The sequence below is a fragment of the Tetrapisispora phaffii genome, chromosome 15 (genome assembly GCF_000236905.1).
Source record: "Tetrapisispora phaffii CBS 4417 chromosome 15, complete genome".
Lineage (NCBI taxonomy): Eukaryota > Fungi > Ascomycota > Saccharomycetes > Saccharomycetales > Saccharomycetaceae > Tetrapisispora > Tetrapisispora phaffii.
In genome coordinates this window covers 260259-279546 of record NC_016534.1, presented here as the reverse complement: position 1 = coordinate 279546, position 19288 = coordinate 260259, and the positions used below count along the sequence as shown (strand labels likewise).

Below are 19288 nucleotides of genomic sequence, written 5' to 3'. Positions count from 1 at the left end.
AAAAGGATACAAAGGTTAAAATAAGCAGTCCTTTGTTTGCCTCTTACATGAAAATGAAAACAATATCTAACAGAATCAAAATACAGAGCGATGAGATAAAAGATTATATATCAATAACAATTGGTGAAAGTAATATAAAATAAGTACAAGAGCACTATTGAACTACTTAGTCTAATAGGTTATTTTTTGACATTATTACTGTTTAATTTTGATAAATATCGAGGAATATATCTAAATAATCCAAAATCTATATATGTTCATTTATTATTAATAGTGGTTCTTAATACAATGAACTTTTCTCAGATCTCAACGTTACCAAAGATAAAAGATGTGGAGTTGAACGAGACTATCGGTAATGGTGCTTTTGCATGTGTAAAAACTGCTTATTTAAAAGCTGACCCTAGTGTTATATTTGCCGTCAAATTTGTACATATTCCTACTTGCACTCAACAAGGTCTTACGGAGAAAGATATCACAAAAGAAGTAGTATTACAGTCGAAATGCTCTGATCATCCAAATGTTCTCAAGATTATTGATTGTAACATATCTACCGATTTCATGTGGATTATTATGGAATTGGCAGAAGGAGGTGATTTATTCGATAAGATCGAGCCTGATGTAGGTGTCGATTCATCAGTTGCACAATTTTATTTTCAACAACTTGTGAATGCAGTAGTGTATTTACATACAGAGTGTGGTGTCTCACATAGAGATATTAAGCCAGAGAATATTTTGTTGGATAACAATGGAAATTTGAAACTGGCTGATTTTGGATTAGCTTCACAATTTAAGAGAAAAGATGGTTCACTTAGAATATCAACTGATCAAAAGGGTTCACCTCCATATATGGCTCCCGAAGTCCTTCATTCATCGCAATATTTTGCAGATAAGACAGATATTTGGTCAATTGGAGTATTATTGTTCGTTTTACTTACCGGTGAGATACCGTGGGAAGCTCCCTTACTTGAAGACAGCAATTTTCAGTATTTCATAGAACATAATGGTAATATTACATTAGGTCCATGGTCAAAAATCGATTTAAATCAACTGAATCTTTTAAGAAAAATTTTACAACCAAATCCGGATAATAGAATATCATTGGAAATGATTAAAAAACATCCCTGGTTCACAACTAAGGTACCGTTTGCAGGTTCAGATGGACTTTGTAACGATCCATCTCAACTTGCAAAAAGATTATATTTAAATTTAAAAGTATCCTTAAGCGATGATGATTATCTCCGATCCACTCAGGATCCTGGTTCCTATGGGAGAAGTAACGCAGGGTTTAGAGCAACCCAACCTGTCGGAGATGATTACGCAGATATCGAACATGATCCACTGGCTACTGATCATAATATGTCGACTCAGTTAGCATTTACACAGTATAATCATAACCGAATTACAGATAAATATGCCCATAATGAACAAAATTGGACCCAACTATTATCTAACGATTTAGCCCTATTACAATTCAGTGACAAGTCATTAGATGGATCATTATCAACTAATTTGCGTTTTGATCATACTAAATTAACAAAATTTTATTCACTGGCTAACATGGAAGAGATTATATCGACGTTAGAGGAAGCGTTAAGGTTTTCAAATATTAAGGTAAAGCCTAATTTATATGATAATTTTTTAAAGTTATCAAGTTCTATGGGTGCTGCTTCTGTGTTTCCAGTAACTATTAATATAAAGACAGACGATTTTACTGGTTTGCTATTATCCGGAGTTATTTCTATTAACAAGGTTCAGGAGGATTTGAAAATAATAAGTATCAATAGAAAATCTGGAGATCCATTAGAATGGCGTAGATTATTCAAAAAGCTTGCATTGTTATGTAGAAATCTTGTATTTATACCGAATTAATTAAATTTTATCTATTTTAAACCCTATACATACATACATACATACATACATACGTATATAGATATAACTATACTTGAAATAGTTTCATCATTTAAAAAAATGTTCGTTTTTGGCTGTCAAGTCAGCAAATTTGTTAAATTGATGATACAACTTCTCTTTATCTTCCTGAGTCATTTGCAATATATCTTCGTCGGTAAACGAACCTAACAACTTACAGAGACTCAATACCTTACTATTAATAAGTTTTTCTTTTCTGAACTTTGTAATTCTTTTTTTTGAGGTCTTTCAGTATAATCTTCAGAAAGCAACACATCTGAACTCATATTGGATGGGTTTCTAATATTTCTTTTGGAATTAAATATTGGGAACTTTATTGTCTCTATAATCGAAATATCGGCATCGTCAACTTCTGGAAGTTCACTGTCACCATCGATATCATTGTTTGAGATATCAGATTTTTTAATTTGTGAACTTATTCTTTTACTAGTTGGATTTTCAATTATGGATGAAAATACTGGAATTTGCGTGCTCTCTATCGTATTACGTTGATCTTGGGTAGCCTGAACTTGAACTTCATTGTATGAAATACTTTGTGTACTAGTTACGAATTCTGTTCTAGAATTATTTACCTTACTATTATCAAAATTCAATTTGATAGGTGAGAACTCACGTTGGGTAGATTCTTCTTCAAACCTATCGGAATGCAATAGTTTCGCATTGTGTAAGTCAGTTATCCCATTAACTACAGAACTAGTGTTCTTTGCAGTGTTAAGTTTAAAGCTTACTAATGGAATATTTGGTATTTTTTCTGAAATAGTCGATATCGACTCTACTATTGTGCCAGCAGTTGGGTCAAACCAGAATTCTAGTTTGGCAGATAATATTTTATGACACTTCGTGTTTCTTAATCTCCTAGACATGAATAAAGGATTTGTTAATATACTTTTTGATATTTTGATGTAGTGATCATTTTTATTTCTATCCATATGTATTAGTAAGGAATTAATACAGGCATCTACTTTTTTCATTCCTTGTCTGAGCAATAAATCCAAAAAGCTGTTAAAAAGTGATATAGCCGCATCCTGTTCTTCAGTTGAACGACTAAGTTGCTTAACTGTTAAAAATTTACAAAATTCATCAATAATTGAAGTGAATAGTTGATACTTTTTTTCCTTCAAAAGATTAAAAATCAAATCACAATTAAAACTGTACTCTTTATTCTCGAATGAAGATTTAATAATTTCAAAAATTTCCTTCTTCATTATTTGGCATTTAATAGCAATGGTTACTAAAGTCATCGGTGTTAAATATTCCATACATCCTTTAAGTTGAGAATTTAATGTTACAGATAATAAATTAATATGTTTCCTCTCCAAAATCAGCAGTAGTAAGTCATTTAATTTCTCCCAATTTTTGTTTTCGCAATAATAATTGAATAATGTTACAATTGCAATATTTTTCTGATCATCCAAGCTTTTGGTTTGCGATGAAGGTAGTATATATTCCACGAAAGCAGCCTTGTTCTGCCTTGGAGCATTTGAGTCAAAAATACATCTGATCAAATATTGTGATAAACTGGATGAATAATTGGTTAGATTAATAACGTAATAATTAAAATTCATAGGTGTTAACAAATTTTTTGTATCAGCAGAGATAATATTCTCTAAATGAACAACATAAGATGGATTTTTCTCTAGAATGTCTTTAATTAATTGATAGGAATTATTATCATAAAGATGTCTGACTAAGTTACCAAAAAAAGCTTCATTAGTTGCAATGTAATTAAGGATAGTCGGCATTAATAAAGTCACCGTATTTTCAGGAAATTTGGAAGTGTATATTTTAATAAAATATTCAACACAATCTTCAGACCAATGGCTAAAGTCAATAACAGCAGATAAATCTGGTGGCATTTCCATTCTCCCACATAGATCTAAAACATTGGAAATGACCGGCTTAGTAGCAACCTTGTTTAGTATTTGTAAAATCGATACAAAATCGATTTGATTTATATTTTTTGGTATTAAGGTGGAGCCTATCCAGTTTGTTATGTAAAGAGTAGATATTTCATCATTTAAAGACAGAATTATTTTTGCCACTGTATATTCTGATATACTACTTTTTCGATCTTTAAATAAGGCTTTTGTAATATTCATAACCAATTCAGGAGAATTTTGAAATTTTTCAGTCACTATTGATAAGATGTCAATTAAAATTTCTGGTTTGTCTAAAAATAACAATTTTTTGAATGATAATATTAGTTGAATCAGATATGATTCAATAACTAACGTACATTTTTTTAATTTATTTCCTTCTATAATAACCTTCAATACACTTTTATATTTATTTAACATATCGTATTGGCTATAAAATCTTTCAGGTATGTTCTTTAAAATGTTATTGAGTGTTTGCAAATTGTTTTCATAATCAAATGGATTATTTATAGTAATATTTATCAGAAGATCAGTAATTTCAACAAATGATGCTTTAATATGCCCTAAGGATAAAGGTGCAATATTATTAGGACTTACTCCTATAGATGCTATAACTTTTACTGGATGAACATCTCTATATCCTATTTTTTCCCTTTTGTTAATATCGAAAGCATTTTGTAATAATGCAGAACTATATTCAATAAATGACGAGGTGAAATTTTGTGAATATATGCTATCATAAATAGGTTTGATGAGGTCAGTCCAGATTAAATCAAAATCTCTGTTACTTAAGGATTTCGAAACACTGCAAAAGGTAAATATAATACCTGTTAGATGATAAAGAAAACCAGTTTCTGAAGTGGCATTACAATTTGACCCGGTTATATGCATAAGGGGCATCCGCAATAATCTTAGCATTACAGGTTTATTTACATCGGTAATTTTTTTGAAATTGGTAAAGGCAATGTAAGTTACGACTCGCCAAGATTTGATAGCATGTAGTCGACCTTCATGGGTGGATTTAATGACATCTTTATTAATATGTAACCATTTAGAATCTTTTTCAGAAAGCAGCAGTAATGGTAATTTTGTAGGGTTATTATACAGTAATGCGACCATGGATAACCATAAATCCATTGCCAGTTTAAATTCACCTTCTACTTCAATTAGATATAGGGTATATTCTTGTAACAATTCACCAATAGTAGAAGTATCAGTTAGAGTTGGATACACTGTTTGTAATTGATCAAAATATTGTTTTGGTAAACACTTTTTCACTGGTTGTACATTAACGCATTCGTAGACTTCATTGTGACCCTTTGGATTGTCCATACATCTCTTTAACAGATCTAATAGAACAGATATAGTTGTCGAAAGAACTTTTAATGTATATGGTTCCTTTTCCACTAGAATCCTATATATAACTTCCTGTGGAAGCCATTTCAATGAATTCGATATCATTAAGGTTGGGTGTTTTGATATTAATTGTTTAATTAATAGTAACTTTTCACACGTTAAGTTGGTGCTTGGGATTTCCTTAATGTGGATAATAGCATCTATAACTGCATTAATTTCATTCTTATCAAGATAGTAAGAACTGAATTTTTCGTCTTTAAGAAATGTAATCTGAGCAGTAATTATAAGTTTATTTGAATTTTCATGAGTTAATACTGCAAGTGATAATTGGTAAAAGTCCTTTAATGTTTTCAAAGATGCTGGATTTTCATCTAACCATTTAACAATACGGAAATTGGATGCAATATTCCCTAAAAATCTGACCATTTGGACATAAAGTCTCGTAATAAAAGGATTTTTCTTATCACTGCTACTTAAGAGGGATGTTTGTACAATTTTTATATCTTCTATTGCCAGATCTAACAGTATGCTTAATGATTTTAAGAGATAGTCTATTTTGTGATCTATGATATCATTCATAGTTTTCGAAGTAACGATGGGTATTATATTGTTAAACGTTGCATATATCTCAAACTTGCGAGCCTTATTTATGTCATCAGTACCTTTTAATATATGTATTCCACCATCGATTATATCTTTATATTCCTGAATATCATTTATGTTTCTTAAACTATGAATTTCACCTTTCACCCAAAATTTTAGATCGAATGGGTTATTCGACAACTTATATAAGGTAAAATTGAGTTCTGTATTGTTTGTAAAATTTAGTTTATTAATTGTTTGATCATTTTCTGTTTGCGAGTTCCTTAGAATAGATTTAGAAGGCTTCGATGCGGAACCCAGGAGTTTTGGTGAAGAATTTATATTAAAGTTGGAAGGAGACAGTTCTATTTGATCTGAAAAGGCGACACTCTTATTTTTAGACGACTCAACAATATCTACTGCTGGTTTTATTTTATACAGTACTGGTTGCATCAATTCTACTTTCTGTAATTCTAACTTGGTTTGCATTATATCTTCTTTGTTTGATATTGGATCTACAAGAACAAGAGACTCATTGTTATTGTTTACTTTTCTCTTTTTAGCGGTTGGAGATTTCATTGCCATCGAATCATCATTCCCATAATTAAATCTTTTAATAGGTGATATACTCTTTGTCCTTTGGTGCTGTAGAGGTGAATTTCTTTTGGCCCTATCAGTCAATTGTCTTTCCAGAAGATCAAGGGCCTTTGACTTCGTGACCGTGTTTGCTATTGGAGAGCCCTCTATCATTTTAAATAGTCTGAGTTATTGATATATTGGAAGGATGACTAGACCAGTAGTAATAATTATCCAATTATTATATGCAAAATCGATGCGTGCCTTCTCTTGCACCAGATTAGTAAAGTATATTATTTCAATTTTCTTTGCTACTTTAATACCTTACTTTATTGAAGGTTTGGTATATCTTATATCAAATCTTATAATAAAGAATAAAATAAATTTTTATATGAAGATATTATGATTAATTTATTAAATCATTTATTAGCAAATATCCAATGGCGTTCTATGGGTCTCTATGTTAATTGTTTAAATAATATAAGTTGACGCGTTCGATGAGGAACGACTATATTTTAGCGAAATCACCAACTTTTGATGAAGTAAGGTATAAGGCAACGGTATAGAAATCAATTAGTTTTGCTATCAATAATTGTCAGTTTGTGTCTGGTAATGATGCATTCATATATGGGTGTACAGACGTACGTATTTTTTAAGATATAAACTTTGCAGTTATGGTATTGTACAGAAACAAGTAAAACAAAAAAGTGCAAAAATAATATGTAATATTAGCATATATTTGTATTTAGTCATGTGTAAAGAATTGACGGTTGATTTTTTATGTATTTACAATTCACCTGGAATTGGGTATTGACCAACCCAAGTGTAAACTTCATCAGCTAATTGTTTCACTGCCGTACTTTCCTTGCATAATTTTTTAAAATCAATTAGTCTGGCTCTGGCAGTAGTGGCAGTAGCGGATTCTTGTGACTTTAATGAAATAGCTAACTTAACAGCTTTGTATATGTATTCAGCAACCTTAGCAAAATCAGACTTATCAAAGCCTCTTGTAGTCATTGCAGGGGTACCAACTCTCAAACCAGATGGGAATAGAGCAGACTTGTCACCTGCAATGGTATTTTTATTGGCAGCAATATTGATACTTTCTAGGATTGTTTCAAGGCGTGCACCATCAATTCCAAGATTAGATAAATTGATCAATATCAAGTGGTTATCAGTACCACCAGACACAAGATTAAAACCTCTCTTGATCAACTCATCTGAAAATGCTTTAGCGTTAGCAACAACGTTTTGTTGGTATTGTTTGAACTCTGGTTTAGCAGCTTGACCCAATGCAACTGCCAGGGCTGAAATTGTATGGTTATGTGGCCCGCCTTGATGACCAGGAAAAACTGAAAAGTTTATCTTCTTATCTAAGTCATAATGAATTTCTTTACCTTGTTTCGTTACCTTTCTGAGATTTTTTCTATAAAAAATCATTGCACCACGAGGGCCTCTTAAAGACTTGTGGGTAGTAGTAGTGACGATATCAGAGTGCTCGAATGGGGAATCAGTAACACCAGCAGCAACCAAACCTGAAATATGAGCCATATCACTAACAAGGTAGGCATTACAAGCATTGGTAATTTCACGGAATCTTTTATAGTCCAAAATTCTAGAATAAGCTGATGTCCCAGCAATAATAATTTTTGGTCTAAATAACTTGGAAGTCATACTTAATTCCTCGTAATCAATTAAACCAGTTGAAGGGTCAATGTGATATGGCATTGTTTGAAAATATTTAGACACAAACGAAATTTTTGTACCAGAAGGTAATTGGTAACCATGAGAAAGGTGACCACCGTGTGGCAAATCTAAACCCATTAATCTGTCACCAATATTCATAATGGCTGAATATGTGTACAAATTAGCAGGAGCACCACTTAAAGGTTGAACATTGACACCCCATTTTTCAGGATCTAATTGATATAAATCCAATGCCCTCTTTTGACATAAGGATTCTGCTTTGTCAATGAATTGGTTTCCACCATAGTATCTTTCATTTGGATAACCCTCTGAATATTTATTTTGCATCTCAGACCCCAATAAGTCCATAACAGATTTAGAAGTAAAATTTTCAGATGGAATCAGTGTAATTGAGTGTTTTTGTCTTTTCCTTTCAGCTTGTAGAATTGCATACATCTCAGGGTCGGTCTGATCCACATGCTTCGATAACAGTGCCTGCTGGTAAGCATTATTAGCTTTTGTAGCGTAACAACGTATATTCCTGGCTGGTAATTTTAACATCTGAACGTCGATGAGGGAGGGATAGTCTTTTTTCAAGGTGACGATTGGAAGTAAATAACTTACAATAAAACTTTAAAAATATAGTCTTACTTTAACTCATCGAGATTGTAATGAAACTGGCTTTATATGGTTTTCAAACAATTCGATTATCATCCCTGCTTTTTACTTCTTTTTGCATTCCAATGTCTGTGAAAGTTTGACTTCTTTTTCTCTTTATCTCACCTTTTCTTCAAGCAGACGATCGTATCTTAACTGGGACATGAAAATTGAAAAAAGTTGTGAAGCAATTGAAACTAGAAACGAATCGATGAGATGAGAAGAGATGAGACGTTAACAGTGCTGTTAAAATAAACGTCTAGGTCACCGAAACTGTATTAATGTACTTCCGTATAGGGTTCCTTGTTTGCTAAAATCAACAATTTGAAGTAATTTTAGCGAGCATAGTAATCCTGAAGGATGGCTGATAAAGAAATCAATTACGATGATGCCATCAAGTACTGGACTGATACACCAGCAACAGTCGATGGTGTTCTAGGAGGTTACGGTGAAGAGACCATTGTACCAACCATGGATGTGCTAGGATCCAACCATTTCTTGCGCAAACTCAAGAGCCGTATGGTTGTGAGCCCTGGTCATTCTAGAGTTGCCATTGACGTTGGAGCTGGTATCGGTAGAATCACGAAGACTCTTTTACACAAACATTGTGATGAAATTGATTTACTTGAACCTGTCAAGCCGTTTGTTGCACAAATGAGAGTGGAGCTGGACGAAGAGATTGCTAGTGGGAAAGTCAAGAACATATTTGACATTGGTATGCAAGATTTTACACCAGAAACTGGCAGATATTGGTTAATCTGGTGTCAATGGTGTGTGGGCCATCTACCCGACGCTGAATTAGTTCAATTTTTTAAAAGATGCAAAGAAGGTCTCCAACCTAACGGTACAATTATTGTCAAAGAGAACAATACCAATAACATCGAGTATACCGATGAATTTGATTCAACTGACAGTTCCGTGACTAGAAGTGATAAGAAATTCAAGGAGATCTTTGAACAAAGCGGACTGAAGTTAATAGCATCTGACTTGCAAAGAGGATTACCAAAAGAGTTGTACCCAGTCAGAATGTATGCATTGAAGCCAATGGAAGAGTAGTTTAATGATATATATATATAGACAGGAAAATAAATAAATAAATATATCACATTAGAAAAGTCAGATAGGAGCGAAAGACTAATTTCTGATGGAAAATTTTTTATCTTCATGTACTAGTAGATATCAGTTGAACTATGCACAACTTCCTTTTTATCATCTTGTTAAAAATATGATATGATATATATATTTATATGCATGTACAGATATAGAGAGTCACAACAGCTGTTGTAGCCCACGATAACACTTTACAACTGCAGCTGAACACTTACTTAGCAGTTGCTGTCTTGGCATGTAGACAACAGATACAAGCAAACCACCCAGCACACTAATACTTACAACTAGAGGAACAATTGAAGATGTTCAAGATATCTTTCTCTATCTCCTTATATACAAAAATATTTTTACTTTTTTATGTTTTCGAAAAATTTCGTTTTTGTGGTCGGGAGGGTAAAATCCACGTCGGGTAACGGCGCGGACACGCCGTGTGAGCTTAGGGTTGGCAATTGTGAAGAACCAAGCATTGCTCTCCAGTGACTGGGGGTCCACGTTGTCAATGTCTGTTGGCAGCGTTGGTCAAGGTGGTGTGTTGGTCGTTGGTTATAGTCTGGTTGGTTTTCCATTGCATGAACATATCTACCAATATGCAATGGCGTGAAACAACGAATGAGGTATCGATAAACTTACCTGCTGATCGTCTAGTTATTTCGGCTCTCCGCAATGATGCAAAGCTTTTTTGCAGTGATAATATTACTGATGGCTTGGAGCTTCATGCAGGACTAGCTTCTCTGAATGTCGACACTCTAACTTTTCGTTGAAAGTCGCGACTTTCTGATGTTTTGCAGCTTCTTTTTAGAGTCACTTGCGTTTACACTGGCCGGTGGTATCCCTCCATCACAGTCCTTTGGCATGAAACTCTATAATATGACACATATTCTGGGACGTGTGGCCCATCCATTTGTGACACGCCGTCGTCGTCCACGTCGGAGTCGCCGCGCCAGCGTGTCACCCGGCTACATCGTCGTTTGCGGAGGATTCCGGAAATCTCCGCGGAACGCGAATTTAATCGAAAATCCAAATGCAAAATAACCGCTGTTACTTTTCCCATTCATATATATATAAATGTAACTTTACCAGTGACGTCTAATTATTAGATATGATGATATTTTGATCAGTTTGCTAAACGCTAGAGTGCTCAAGGCACAGAGCTACAGTATACTACACCTACGTTGCAGACTCTCGCGGATGCCAATTGAAAGAACATATAAAGGTGCGCGAAAAGACAACTATGGCCGATCTGCTAGATACAAAGACCAACAAAATCGCATCATTAGATTTCAATGATGATGAAATGTTTCAGGACAATCAGCTCAAGATATTCCTGAACTCTGATGTTTCTGTGAACGTACTACTTTCCTTTTTCAAGAATTCTATTATTAATTGTGAGTTCTTGATCAAGTGCATCAGAAGAAAAATTAATGCAGAGAAGAGTTATCTGAATGATCTGGTAAAAGAGTATAAACATATTCAAAGCGATTGCAACGGTATTTCAACAAGTACAAACGGTAAAAGCAAGTTAACCAACTCAATTTTAGAGTTTTTCAAATTTGATAACTACATTATCAGAGTAAGAGAAAATTACATAAATGAATTAAATAACGTGTTTGTTGAATTATCGAATTTACTTTCGGTAATGATGAAATATAGAAAATTCTTTAAAGATAAGATCAAAGTGTTAGAGAAGAATATTAATGAAGCAGTTACAGTCTCCGAAAAATCAAAGAGAACATACGTTTCTTTATGTTTAGATTATGAAAGATTTAAGATAAGTAAGAGCAATGGGCATTTGGATAATGACCCATTGAAAATGAAATTATCGATCAGGGGTTCTAAAACTCCGAAAGAGCATGAAGCAGAGCTTCTGAAGAAGATAGAAAATGCTGACAATGATTATAAGGAGAAAGTTAAATACTCGACAAATTTAAGAAGTAATTTGATTGAAATAGAAAGACCTGATATTGTTAATAATTTAATTAGTATTATTCTAGAGTTTGAGAATGTGATGACTGCGACTTTAACTAAAATGGCACTCCTAAATGAAAAATTAATAGTGAATATGGGATTAATTATTTCACCAATTGATAATAAAAAATTTATGTCTTTAAAAACTTGTTCTGAAAATATAAAACCGAAGACTAACCTGGTAAATTTTTTGTATAAAATAATTGAAAGCAAGATTTATTCAAATAATTATGTTAATAACGATCTTGTCCCATTAATATACTCAAAGCATCCAATAATGCAGAGTTATGAAAAGAAATTGAAAAAATCGGTGAGTAATGCTAAGTTGAACCCAGCTAACAGTAGATCAAGATCAAATTCAGCATCATCTGTTAAGCACAACAATAGTGCATCATTATCTTTTGTAGTAGACCCATCTAGAAATTCGATCCCAAAAGGTTTAATATCTACTCACAATGAGTCACCATTTGCTCTTTCTACACAACCGAGTATGATGAGTTTGAATTCAAACAGTATATTTGAGACTCCAGCAAAAGTTCCTTCTGTTCCAGTTGATGTCTCTGTTCCTCTACCAAAATCAAAAAATCTTCATAAGATATCTGCAAAACAATTACCAAAAACACCAAATGAAGTGGTGGCATCAAATACATCGAATAATAATTCACAAGATTTTCCAACATTAGATCCAGGTAAGTCAAGAAACACAACGGCTGTCAGAATACCAAGTTTAAAGACTATAGATTCTGATAATGTGTCAATTTATTCCCGTGTAAGACCATCTCCATCTATAAAGGTAGCCACTAATACTAACAAAACAGACAATATTATATATGACAATGAAGCAAAAAATGATACTGCTAGTGAAAATACAGATCATAATGAGGGAATTAATGATAAAGAAAGTACTTCTGATGATAACAAAGTGTCAGATGCAGATATGGAAGTCTCGCCAGAAAAGAGTGATAAATCAGAAGAAGCAAATGAACCAGAAAATGATTTACCATCTAATAAGGAAACTGAATCCTTGAACACTGATAAGATTAGCTCTCCAGCACACACTGAAAAATTCCAAGAAGAGTCCAATGTGTTAGAGGAGACTACAAAGAACAATGGCGATCAATTAATTGACAAGGAGGATACAGTCTCTGGCATCTCGTCTATTGCAGATACCACTGGTAATATTTATAATAGCTACAAGGATGCAAACTCTAATACCCTTCCGATATTTGGCACATCTTTAAGTGATCTATTCAACTTAGAACAAGGAACTGTTCCAACAATAGTACGTCAATGTATACATGTTATTGAAAAATATGGTTTGGAATTAGAAGGAATATACAGAGACTTTCGGGAAACAGATAATTTAGAATTGCTTATGGCCGAGATTAATACTTCACCTGACAAGATAACGTCTTTAATTCCGCCTCCAAATCATACCGATACAGATATCTATTTGATCGCCACATTACTAAAAACTTTCTTTGCTAAATTATCAGAACCATTGATAACTCCTGATGCAATAGAAGGACTAAATGTTTGCTTATCTATAGACAATAAGAAAACGCAAATAGATTACATGCATGGAATCATCTATAATTTTGATGATGCCCAATACTGGACTTTAAGATCATTACTATTTCATTTGAAAAATGTTGTAAAGAATGAAAATAAAAATAATATGAACCTAAAAGCCATATCAATCATATGGGGTCCATTAATTTTGCCGAAAAATGAAACTGATATAAACGATTTCGATTATCACTATAAATTGATCAAAATTTTATTTGACACTGCAGATCAAGCTTTTGAAACTAATTAAAACAATATAAATTTATAACCATTTATCAGAGTATATAATTTGGGCTTGAGACCACCTCATTTATTTATCGTTCTTCAGTTATTAAAGTAATAAATTATTTTTATTAATAAATATAATAATGCTCTTCTTGTCTGATAGCTCCATCTAGTACTGTTTTATATAAAGCATCTTTAAATTCACCAACACTATAGTCATGTACTTGTTTGTTAACAATATCAATTAACTCATCAAATTGAAGCCTGTCAGGATGAGTTTTTACAGTTCTTACTATTGCAGCTTTTATCAACTCAAGTTTCCATAATGAAAGATTTCCTTCTCTATTTTTTAAAGTCTTCAACTTATGTGTATCCTTTTGATTAATTGATGAAGTTGTTTTAGGTAATTGAATGCGTAATCTACTGTTTTTGACCTTCTTTAAATCAGGAGAATAATTATTATTAAGAATATATGTGTCTTTATCAGATGCTTTTATTAGGTGAATGTTTAAAAAAGACTGCAATATTATTAAAACTGTGTCAACTGTCATATTTAAAGTAATTCGGATATGATTTACAGTCAATTCATCAAGCTCATTGAATTTTTCGAGAATTAAAGTTTGATATAATGTCAACTGAAATGTTAAATTCTCACCATTTGGTAGTTTGTAAAATGTTTCCACCTCACAATGATGTAAAGAATACATTTGGTGTAAAGTTTTGTATTCATTTTTATCTTTTGCTTTGTAGAATGACGAAAAAGTATTCCAGCTCTCTTTAAAACGGTCAGGTATTATTATATCCTGATCAATATTGGTATTCTGAAAGATTTTAGGTACTGATTTTTTAGCGAAAACCATTGGTACCAATGCCAAATCAATTTCTTCACCATGCAAATTCATATATTCGTTCGCCATCGAACATGCTCCTCTCATATCCAATGAAAAGTTCAAGAATCCAGTGGCATCATCATTATGTTGATAAATTTCATCGTAGGTTTTCAATAAATTGTGCTCAAAAGAATTCTGTGATAGATCATTTAGTGTTCGTGGACCACTCATAACAATTCTTCTAAATAAGTAATTTGAGTGATCCAATAAAAATGATTTATCAAATTGCAAAAAATATGGTATTTTACATAATAATGTATCCATATCTTCTGAAGCTAATTGAAAATGTGTAGTGCTTAAACCTTTCATCCTCAAAGAGATTAATTTTTGATATTTTTCAACAACTTTTATGTCACCACCTAAGAAGTTGAATATACTTTCTCTGATTATTCTCGAAAAGCTACTAAATTTTACCTTTTCGGTTTCTATAGTTGAATTACTAATGAAATTAATATATTTAACTGCCATTATGAAATACTTAATTGACGAGTAGTTTTTAACTGATTCAAAAATATATTTCAAACTATCTTCAAACGCATAACTTATTTCATCTTTTAACAAATCTTCTAAATCTCTGTCAAGAAAGCATTCCAAAATAGTCTTATAAATTATTTGATCTCCAGAATCTTTGATATCACAGTTTTCTACACATCTTCTGATAATGCTTGCAGCTGTGTATTCTTTTAATAAAGTATTTTCAATATAAAACTCAGTCACTATTGGGATAATATCTTTCCCAAGTGGCCAACATATCAGCACTAGCTTTTTAAGTCCTGTTATTATTATATTTAGACCATTGGTTGAGTCATCTTGATTATTTTGTATATCATTAATTATTTCATTAGCAAATGACAATATGCATGTATTAAGGCATTCAGTAAAAGGTTCACCTTGTAATATTGGATTACTGCGGTAAAGATATTTCATAAATTCTAGTTGTAATTTTGAATACTGGAAGTTAGCAGCTGAATTTGCTGACAGAAACCATTTTGTAAACCCTGTTCTAACTTTATCTCCATGTTCTAGAAATAATGGAGCCAATGCAATATTTTGGTAATATTCCAATTCATCGAGTTGTAAAGGAAACTCATCTTGTATTACCGTAGGATAATTGAAATGAAAAAACTTGATGATGTCCTTAACATTTTCGTAATAATCCATAAGCATTTTAAAAATTTGAATGATATTATGATATACAGAATCCAAGTTTTCATCATCAATTGTATTACGCATATTATCTAAAGATGATGTTATAGTACTAGAATAGTGTTTGAGTTCATTCACAACAGTGGTCCAAACGGTCTGGATAACAGAATGTTGTTTAACCAATCGAAGTTTTTTCAACCTCTTTGATTCTGATAAATCTTCACCTTCGTTCTCTTTCTCTTTCTCTATTTGAATAACTAAAGGTTCATATAATTTGAAAGAGCATAATCGATATAACAATGAGCTGATTGTATTTGGTGACATAGTGTGTTCACTGCTCCTCAAGATATTTTTCAATTTAGTCAATTCATTTTCATAAATATGGTTTTTACCATATAGTGGAGTTAAATTGGAAGCATTTGATGAACCAGAAGTGTCAATTTGTTCTAGATCAACTAATATATCCTCTGATTGCATTGTTTATAGATTATCACCCTAAAATGGGAATATCAGTCCACTTAAAAGCTTGGTATCCCAAAAGAAGCAGAATTATGATCGCAACCAGATTATTTTTAAGTGAGGAAACAAGCTTCTGATTCAACCATTATTAAATAGATAATTATTTTTATTTTACCTTTATATTACCTTTATTACTTTCAATATCGATTTTATCAGATTACTTTAAGCATTCGCGATGAGTTGAATACTGAAAAATCTTAATTAGTGTGATGACAGGTTATAAGATGAAATGGTAAAGAGATGATATTTTATTCTAATGTGTATAAGTCAATGTATAGCCGATATATGTTGATGAATGCATATCAGTATGTTTTACATAATATTAGTTATGCTTGGGTTTCCGATATATAATAAATAATGTTATTACTTTAAAATAACACAAAGTTCATTGAGAAACAGACTTAGATCACTATTTGTTAATTAAATAGAGTAGATCATCACATCTACGACTTTTAAATTTTCTGCCAGCACGATCATAACTTCTGTAGTTTAATCTATCCCCTATGATGGTATATTGTAATGCTGTGTCTTTGGTCAGTGGAATCTCAAACGCAAAAGCAGTCCCCTTCTTTGGGATGATCTTCAGCTCGTCGACTTCGGTACCTTTACATATCATTATGAATGATTGTTGTCCATCCCAGACTATAATTCCTTCAATCCCAATCATATTTGCATTCCTACTCCGTATTACTTTTAGTGAAGCACCATTGTAATCGGCCATTGAAAGTTTTAATAACGCAGATGAACCATTTACGTTAACCTTTTCAGAAGTTTCCATATCAAAGTTAATATTCAATAGATCTTTGATATAACTTAACCATAGCTCTTCGTACATCGGTAAAAAAGTGTCATATTTAGGAAGTGCTTCCCATATGTGTGCTTCATTATTTTGCAAATATTCTTTGACCATTTCTTTGCCCTCTAAACGTTTCTTATTATCATGTTCATATGCACTAATACTTCTTTTGGCATTAACTACAGCTTTTCTACATCTCTTGATATAATCATGTAACTCGACTCTGGCATTTTTCTTAATTGTTCTATAATTATCTTGCTTATATTCACCATGGTCTTTGCTCGCATGTGTATGTATATTCTCAATGGTTAATTTTTGTTTACTCTTATTCTTTTTCAAATTGGATGTTATACCACCATCTGTTGGAAGAAGTAATAATGTTTCTTGCAATCTACCCTCTTCGATAGGTTTATTTGGATTATCAAAGTTTCTCGAAAGTAAACATTCCTTTACAAAAGTTTGTGCCCTATCCATGTTGCACTGCAATTTGTCAGCTCTTCAAATTAAATTTAAAACTTGAAATAAAATGTGTTAGCTTCTTCAACTTGACACCATTAAGTATTGATGTAGCATCCCTTTCTTAACTACATTATTTCTTTCTTGAAGAAAGCTATCTAATGAACATTAAATCATATTGTTTTTAATCAAACTACTTTTTGTATATAAATTGAAAAATGCGATGAGCATTAAAACAAGATCTGACCATATATTTCGAAGGAAGAAAGATTTAAGGAAATAACGATTACAAGTTCAATATCTATCTGTAAGCACCAAACTGGTTATATTCCTTATTCTGCTAAAATATTCTAATGATATTGGTAAGTTGGCATTATAATGTGTAGCATACTAAGTCAAATTATAAGAAGAACTGTCAGTTCACAATTAATATCTATCCCACCAAGAAATATTAAATTGAGATGGCTGCATAGCAGTAAAGTGCTATGTAAAATAACTCCATTTGATATTGATGCAACCGCTGATTTGAACGATGAGTTTAACGAGTTAAATTCCATGTATACCAGCATGTTTTCAAAATCTAATTCGAATAACAAAGATGTGCATAAAGTTAAGACAGAAAATAGTTTAGTAGATGATATAAATGAGTTGAACGACGAATTGAATGAACTTTGTTCTCCATATGATACCAGATGTGGATCTCAAAATGTACCAAAAATCAGTGGTGATGATTTGAAAACATTAGTTGAGAACAGTGGACGTTTTATTATGATAAGTTTGTCAAATAACCCATACTTTAATTTAGCATTAGAAGATTACATATATAATAACTCAGGAAAAGCTTCTAGCATTACCAAATCGGATAATAGAAATAGTTTTGTCAATAGTGAAAGGCTAATGTTCTACATTAATGATAAATGTGCAGTGATTGGCAAAAATCAAACAATTTGGAAAGAGTTATTTATGAAAAATCTTTATGACAATGGATATCAGGTACTTAGAAGATTTTCAGGTGGTGGAGCAGTAATACATGATTTAGGAAATGTAAATTATTCGTTCCTGACGTCTAGAGAGGATTTTAGAAGAGAGTTCTTTAATGAAAATATAGTAAAGTGGTTACGTGAACAAAATCCAAAATTAAATATTAATTTGAATGAGAGAGGTGATATTACTTTAGATGGTTACAAAGTCAGTGGGAGTGCATTTAAAATTGGGAGAGGTAAATCATACCACCATGGTACGATGCTAATCAACTCAAGAATAGATAAATTCAAGGGACTCCTAAAACCAGACGAGCTCCCTAATGTGAAATGGAATTGTAATAGTATTAACAGTGTAAGGTCAGAAATAACGAATTTACCTTTGACATCAACAAAGCAATTCATAGATATATGTATTGATGGCTATAAAACCCATTTTCAAGATAGTAATATACCAGTTTTGTATTGTGACGAAAGTGATACTATGAATATTGAAATTAGAAAAGTGATGAATAAGTTAATGAGTTATGAATGGAAAGCTACAACTGGCCCACCGTTTGAAGTTCAAATAAACACTATTGATACACAACTGACATTAACGGTTGAGAAGGGAATAATAATCAAGTCAACAATCCCAATATTCATAGGAATGCCATTTCAAGAGTTTTCTCGACTTTCGAAGGCACTTCTACAAACCGATGTCTAAAATAATAGAACGGAAAGTTATTACTTAATACATACCATGTACATAATTAAACAACCCTGATCACGATGTAAATAGATCAACCCATATAGTGATACATAAGGTTCATATAATTATTACAAAACAAGTAAATAAGCCATTTAAATATAAACAAGTAACCGTTTGATCTCATCTTTAGCCTATAGCGTGTAACTTATTAAAACATGGGGCGATAGTTTTGCTGGATTGTTCAAAAACGACATATTTAAAAGACTTGCATTTGAAGATAT

At 32.1% G+C, this 19288-nt stretch overlaps 8 protein-coding genes across 8 annotated transcripts; 4 read left to right on the top strand and 4 right to left on the bottom strand.

The window, feature by feature from the left end:
• Positions 1 to 288: 288 nt before the first annotated feature.
• CHK1 (serine/threonine protein kinase CHK1) lies at positions 289 to 1869 on the top strand (the record flags this gene model as incomplete). Its single annotated transcript, XM_003688493.1, has 1 exon — positions 289 to 1869. The coding sequence occupies one exon, from the start codon at positions 289 to 291 to the stop codon at positions 1867 to 1869; it is 1581 nt and encodes a 526-aa protein (XP_003688541.1).
• Positions 1870 to 2090: 221 nt separating this feature from the next.
• On the bottom strand, positions 2091 to 6491 carry RIF1 (DNA-binding protein RIF1; the record flags this gene model as incomplete). The annotated part of the gene is made up of 1 exon (XM_003688492.1): positions 2091 to 6491. One exon carries the CDS (start codon positions 6489 to 6491, stop codon positions 2091 to 2093), a length of 4401 nt encoding a protein of 1466 aa, XP_003688540.1.
• Positions 6492 to 7103: 612 nt separating this feature from the next.
• On the bottom strand, positions 7104 to 8564 carry SHM1 (glycine hydroxymethyltransferase SHM1; the record flags this gene model as incomplete). Its single annotated transcript, XM_003688491.1, has 1 exon — positions 7104 to 8564. One exon carries the CDS (start codon positions 8562 to 8564, stop codon positions 7104 to 7106), a length of 1461 nt encoding a protein of 486 aa, XP_003688539.1.
• A 456-nt stretch (positions 8565 to 9020) lies between these two features.
• Positions 9021 to 9716, top strand: TAE1 (N-terminal protein methyltransferase; the record flags this gene model as incomplete). Its single annotated transcript, XM_003688490.1, has 1 exon — positions 9021 to 9716. The coding sequence occupies one exon, from the start codon at positions 9021 to 9023 to the stop codon at positions 9714 to 9716; it is 696 nt and encodes a 231-aa protein (XP_003688538.1).
• Positions 9717 to 11001: 1285 nt separating this feature from the next.
• Positions 11002 to 13554, top strand: RGD1 (GTPase-activating protein RGD1; the record flags this gene model as incomplete). The annotated part of the gene is made up of 1 exon (XM_003688489.1): positions 11002 to 13554. The coding sequence occupies one exon, from the start codon at positions 11002 to 11004 to the stop codon at positions 13552 to 13554; it is 2553 nt and encodes an 850-aa protein (XP_003688537.1).
• A 103-nt stretch (positions 13555 to 13657) lies between these two features.
• RTT101 (cullin RTT101) lies at positions 13658 to 16042 on the bottom strand (the record flags this gene model as incomplete). Its single annotated transcript, XM_003688488.1, has 1 exon — positions 13658 to 16042. The coding sequence occupies one exon, from the start codon at positions 16040 to 16042 to the stop codon at positions 13658 to 13660; it is 2385 nt and encodes a 794-aa protein (XP_003688536.1).
• Positions 16043 to 16493: 451 nt separating this feature from the next.
• Positions 16494 to 17354, bottom strand: POP4 (RNase P/RNase MRP complex subunit; the record flags this gene model as incomplete). The annotated part of the gene is made up of 1 exon (XM_003688487.1): positions 16494 to 17354. The coding sequence occupies one exon, from the start codon at positions 17352 to 17354 to the stop codon at positions 16494 to 16496; it is 861 nt and encodes a 286-aa protein (XP_003688535.1).
• Positions 17355 to 17714: 360 nt separating this feature from the next.
• Positions 17715 to 19022, top strand: AIM22 (putative lipoate--protein ligase; the record flags this gene model as incomplete). The annotated part of the gene is made up of 1 exon (XM_003688486.1): positions 17715 to 19022. The coding sequence occupies one exon, from the start codon at positions 17715 to 17717 to the stop codon at positions 19020 to 19022; it is 1308 nt and encodes a 435-aa protein (XP_003688534.1).
• Positions 19023 to 19288: the final 266 nt, after the last annotated feature.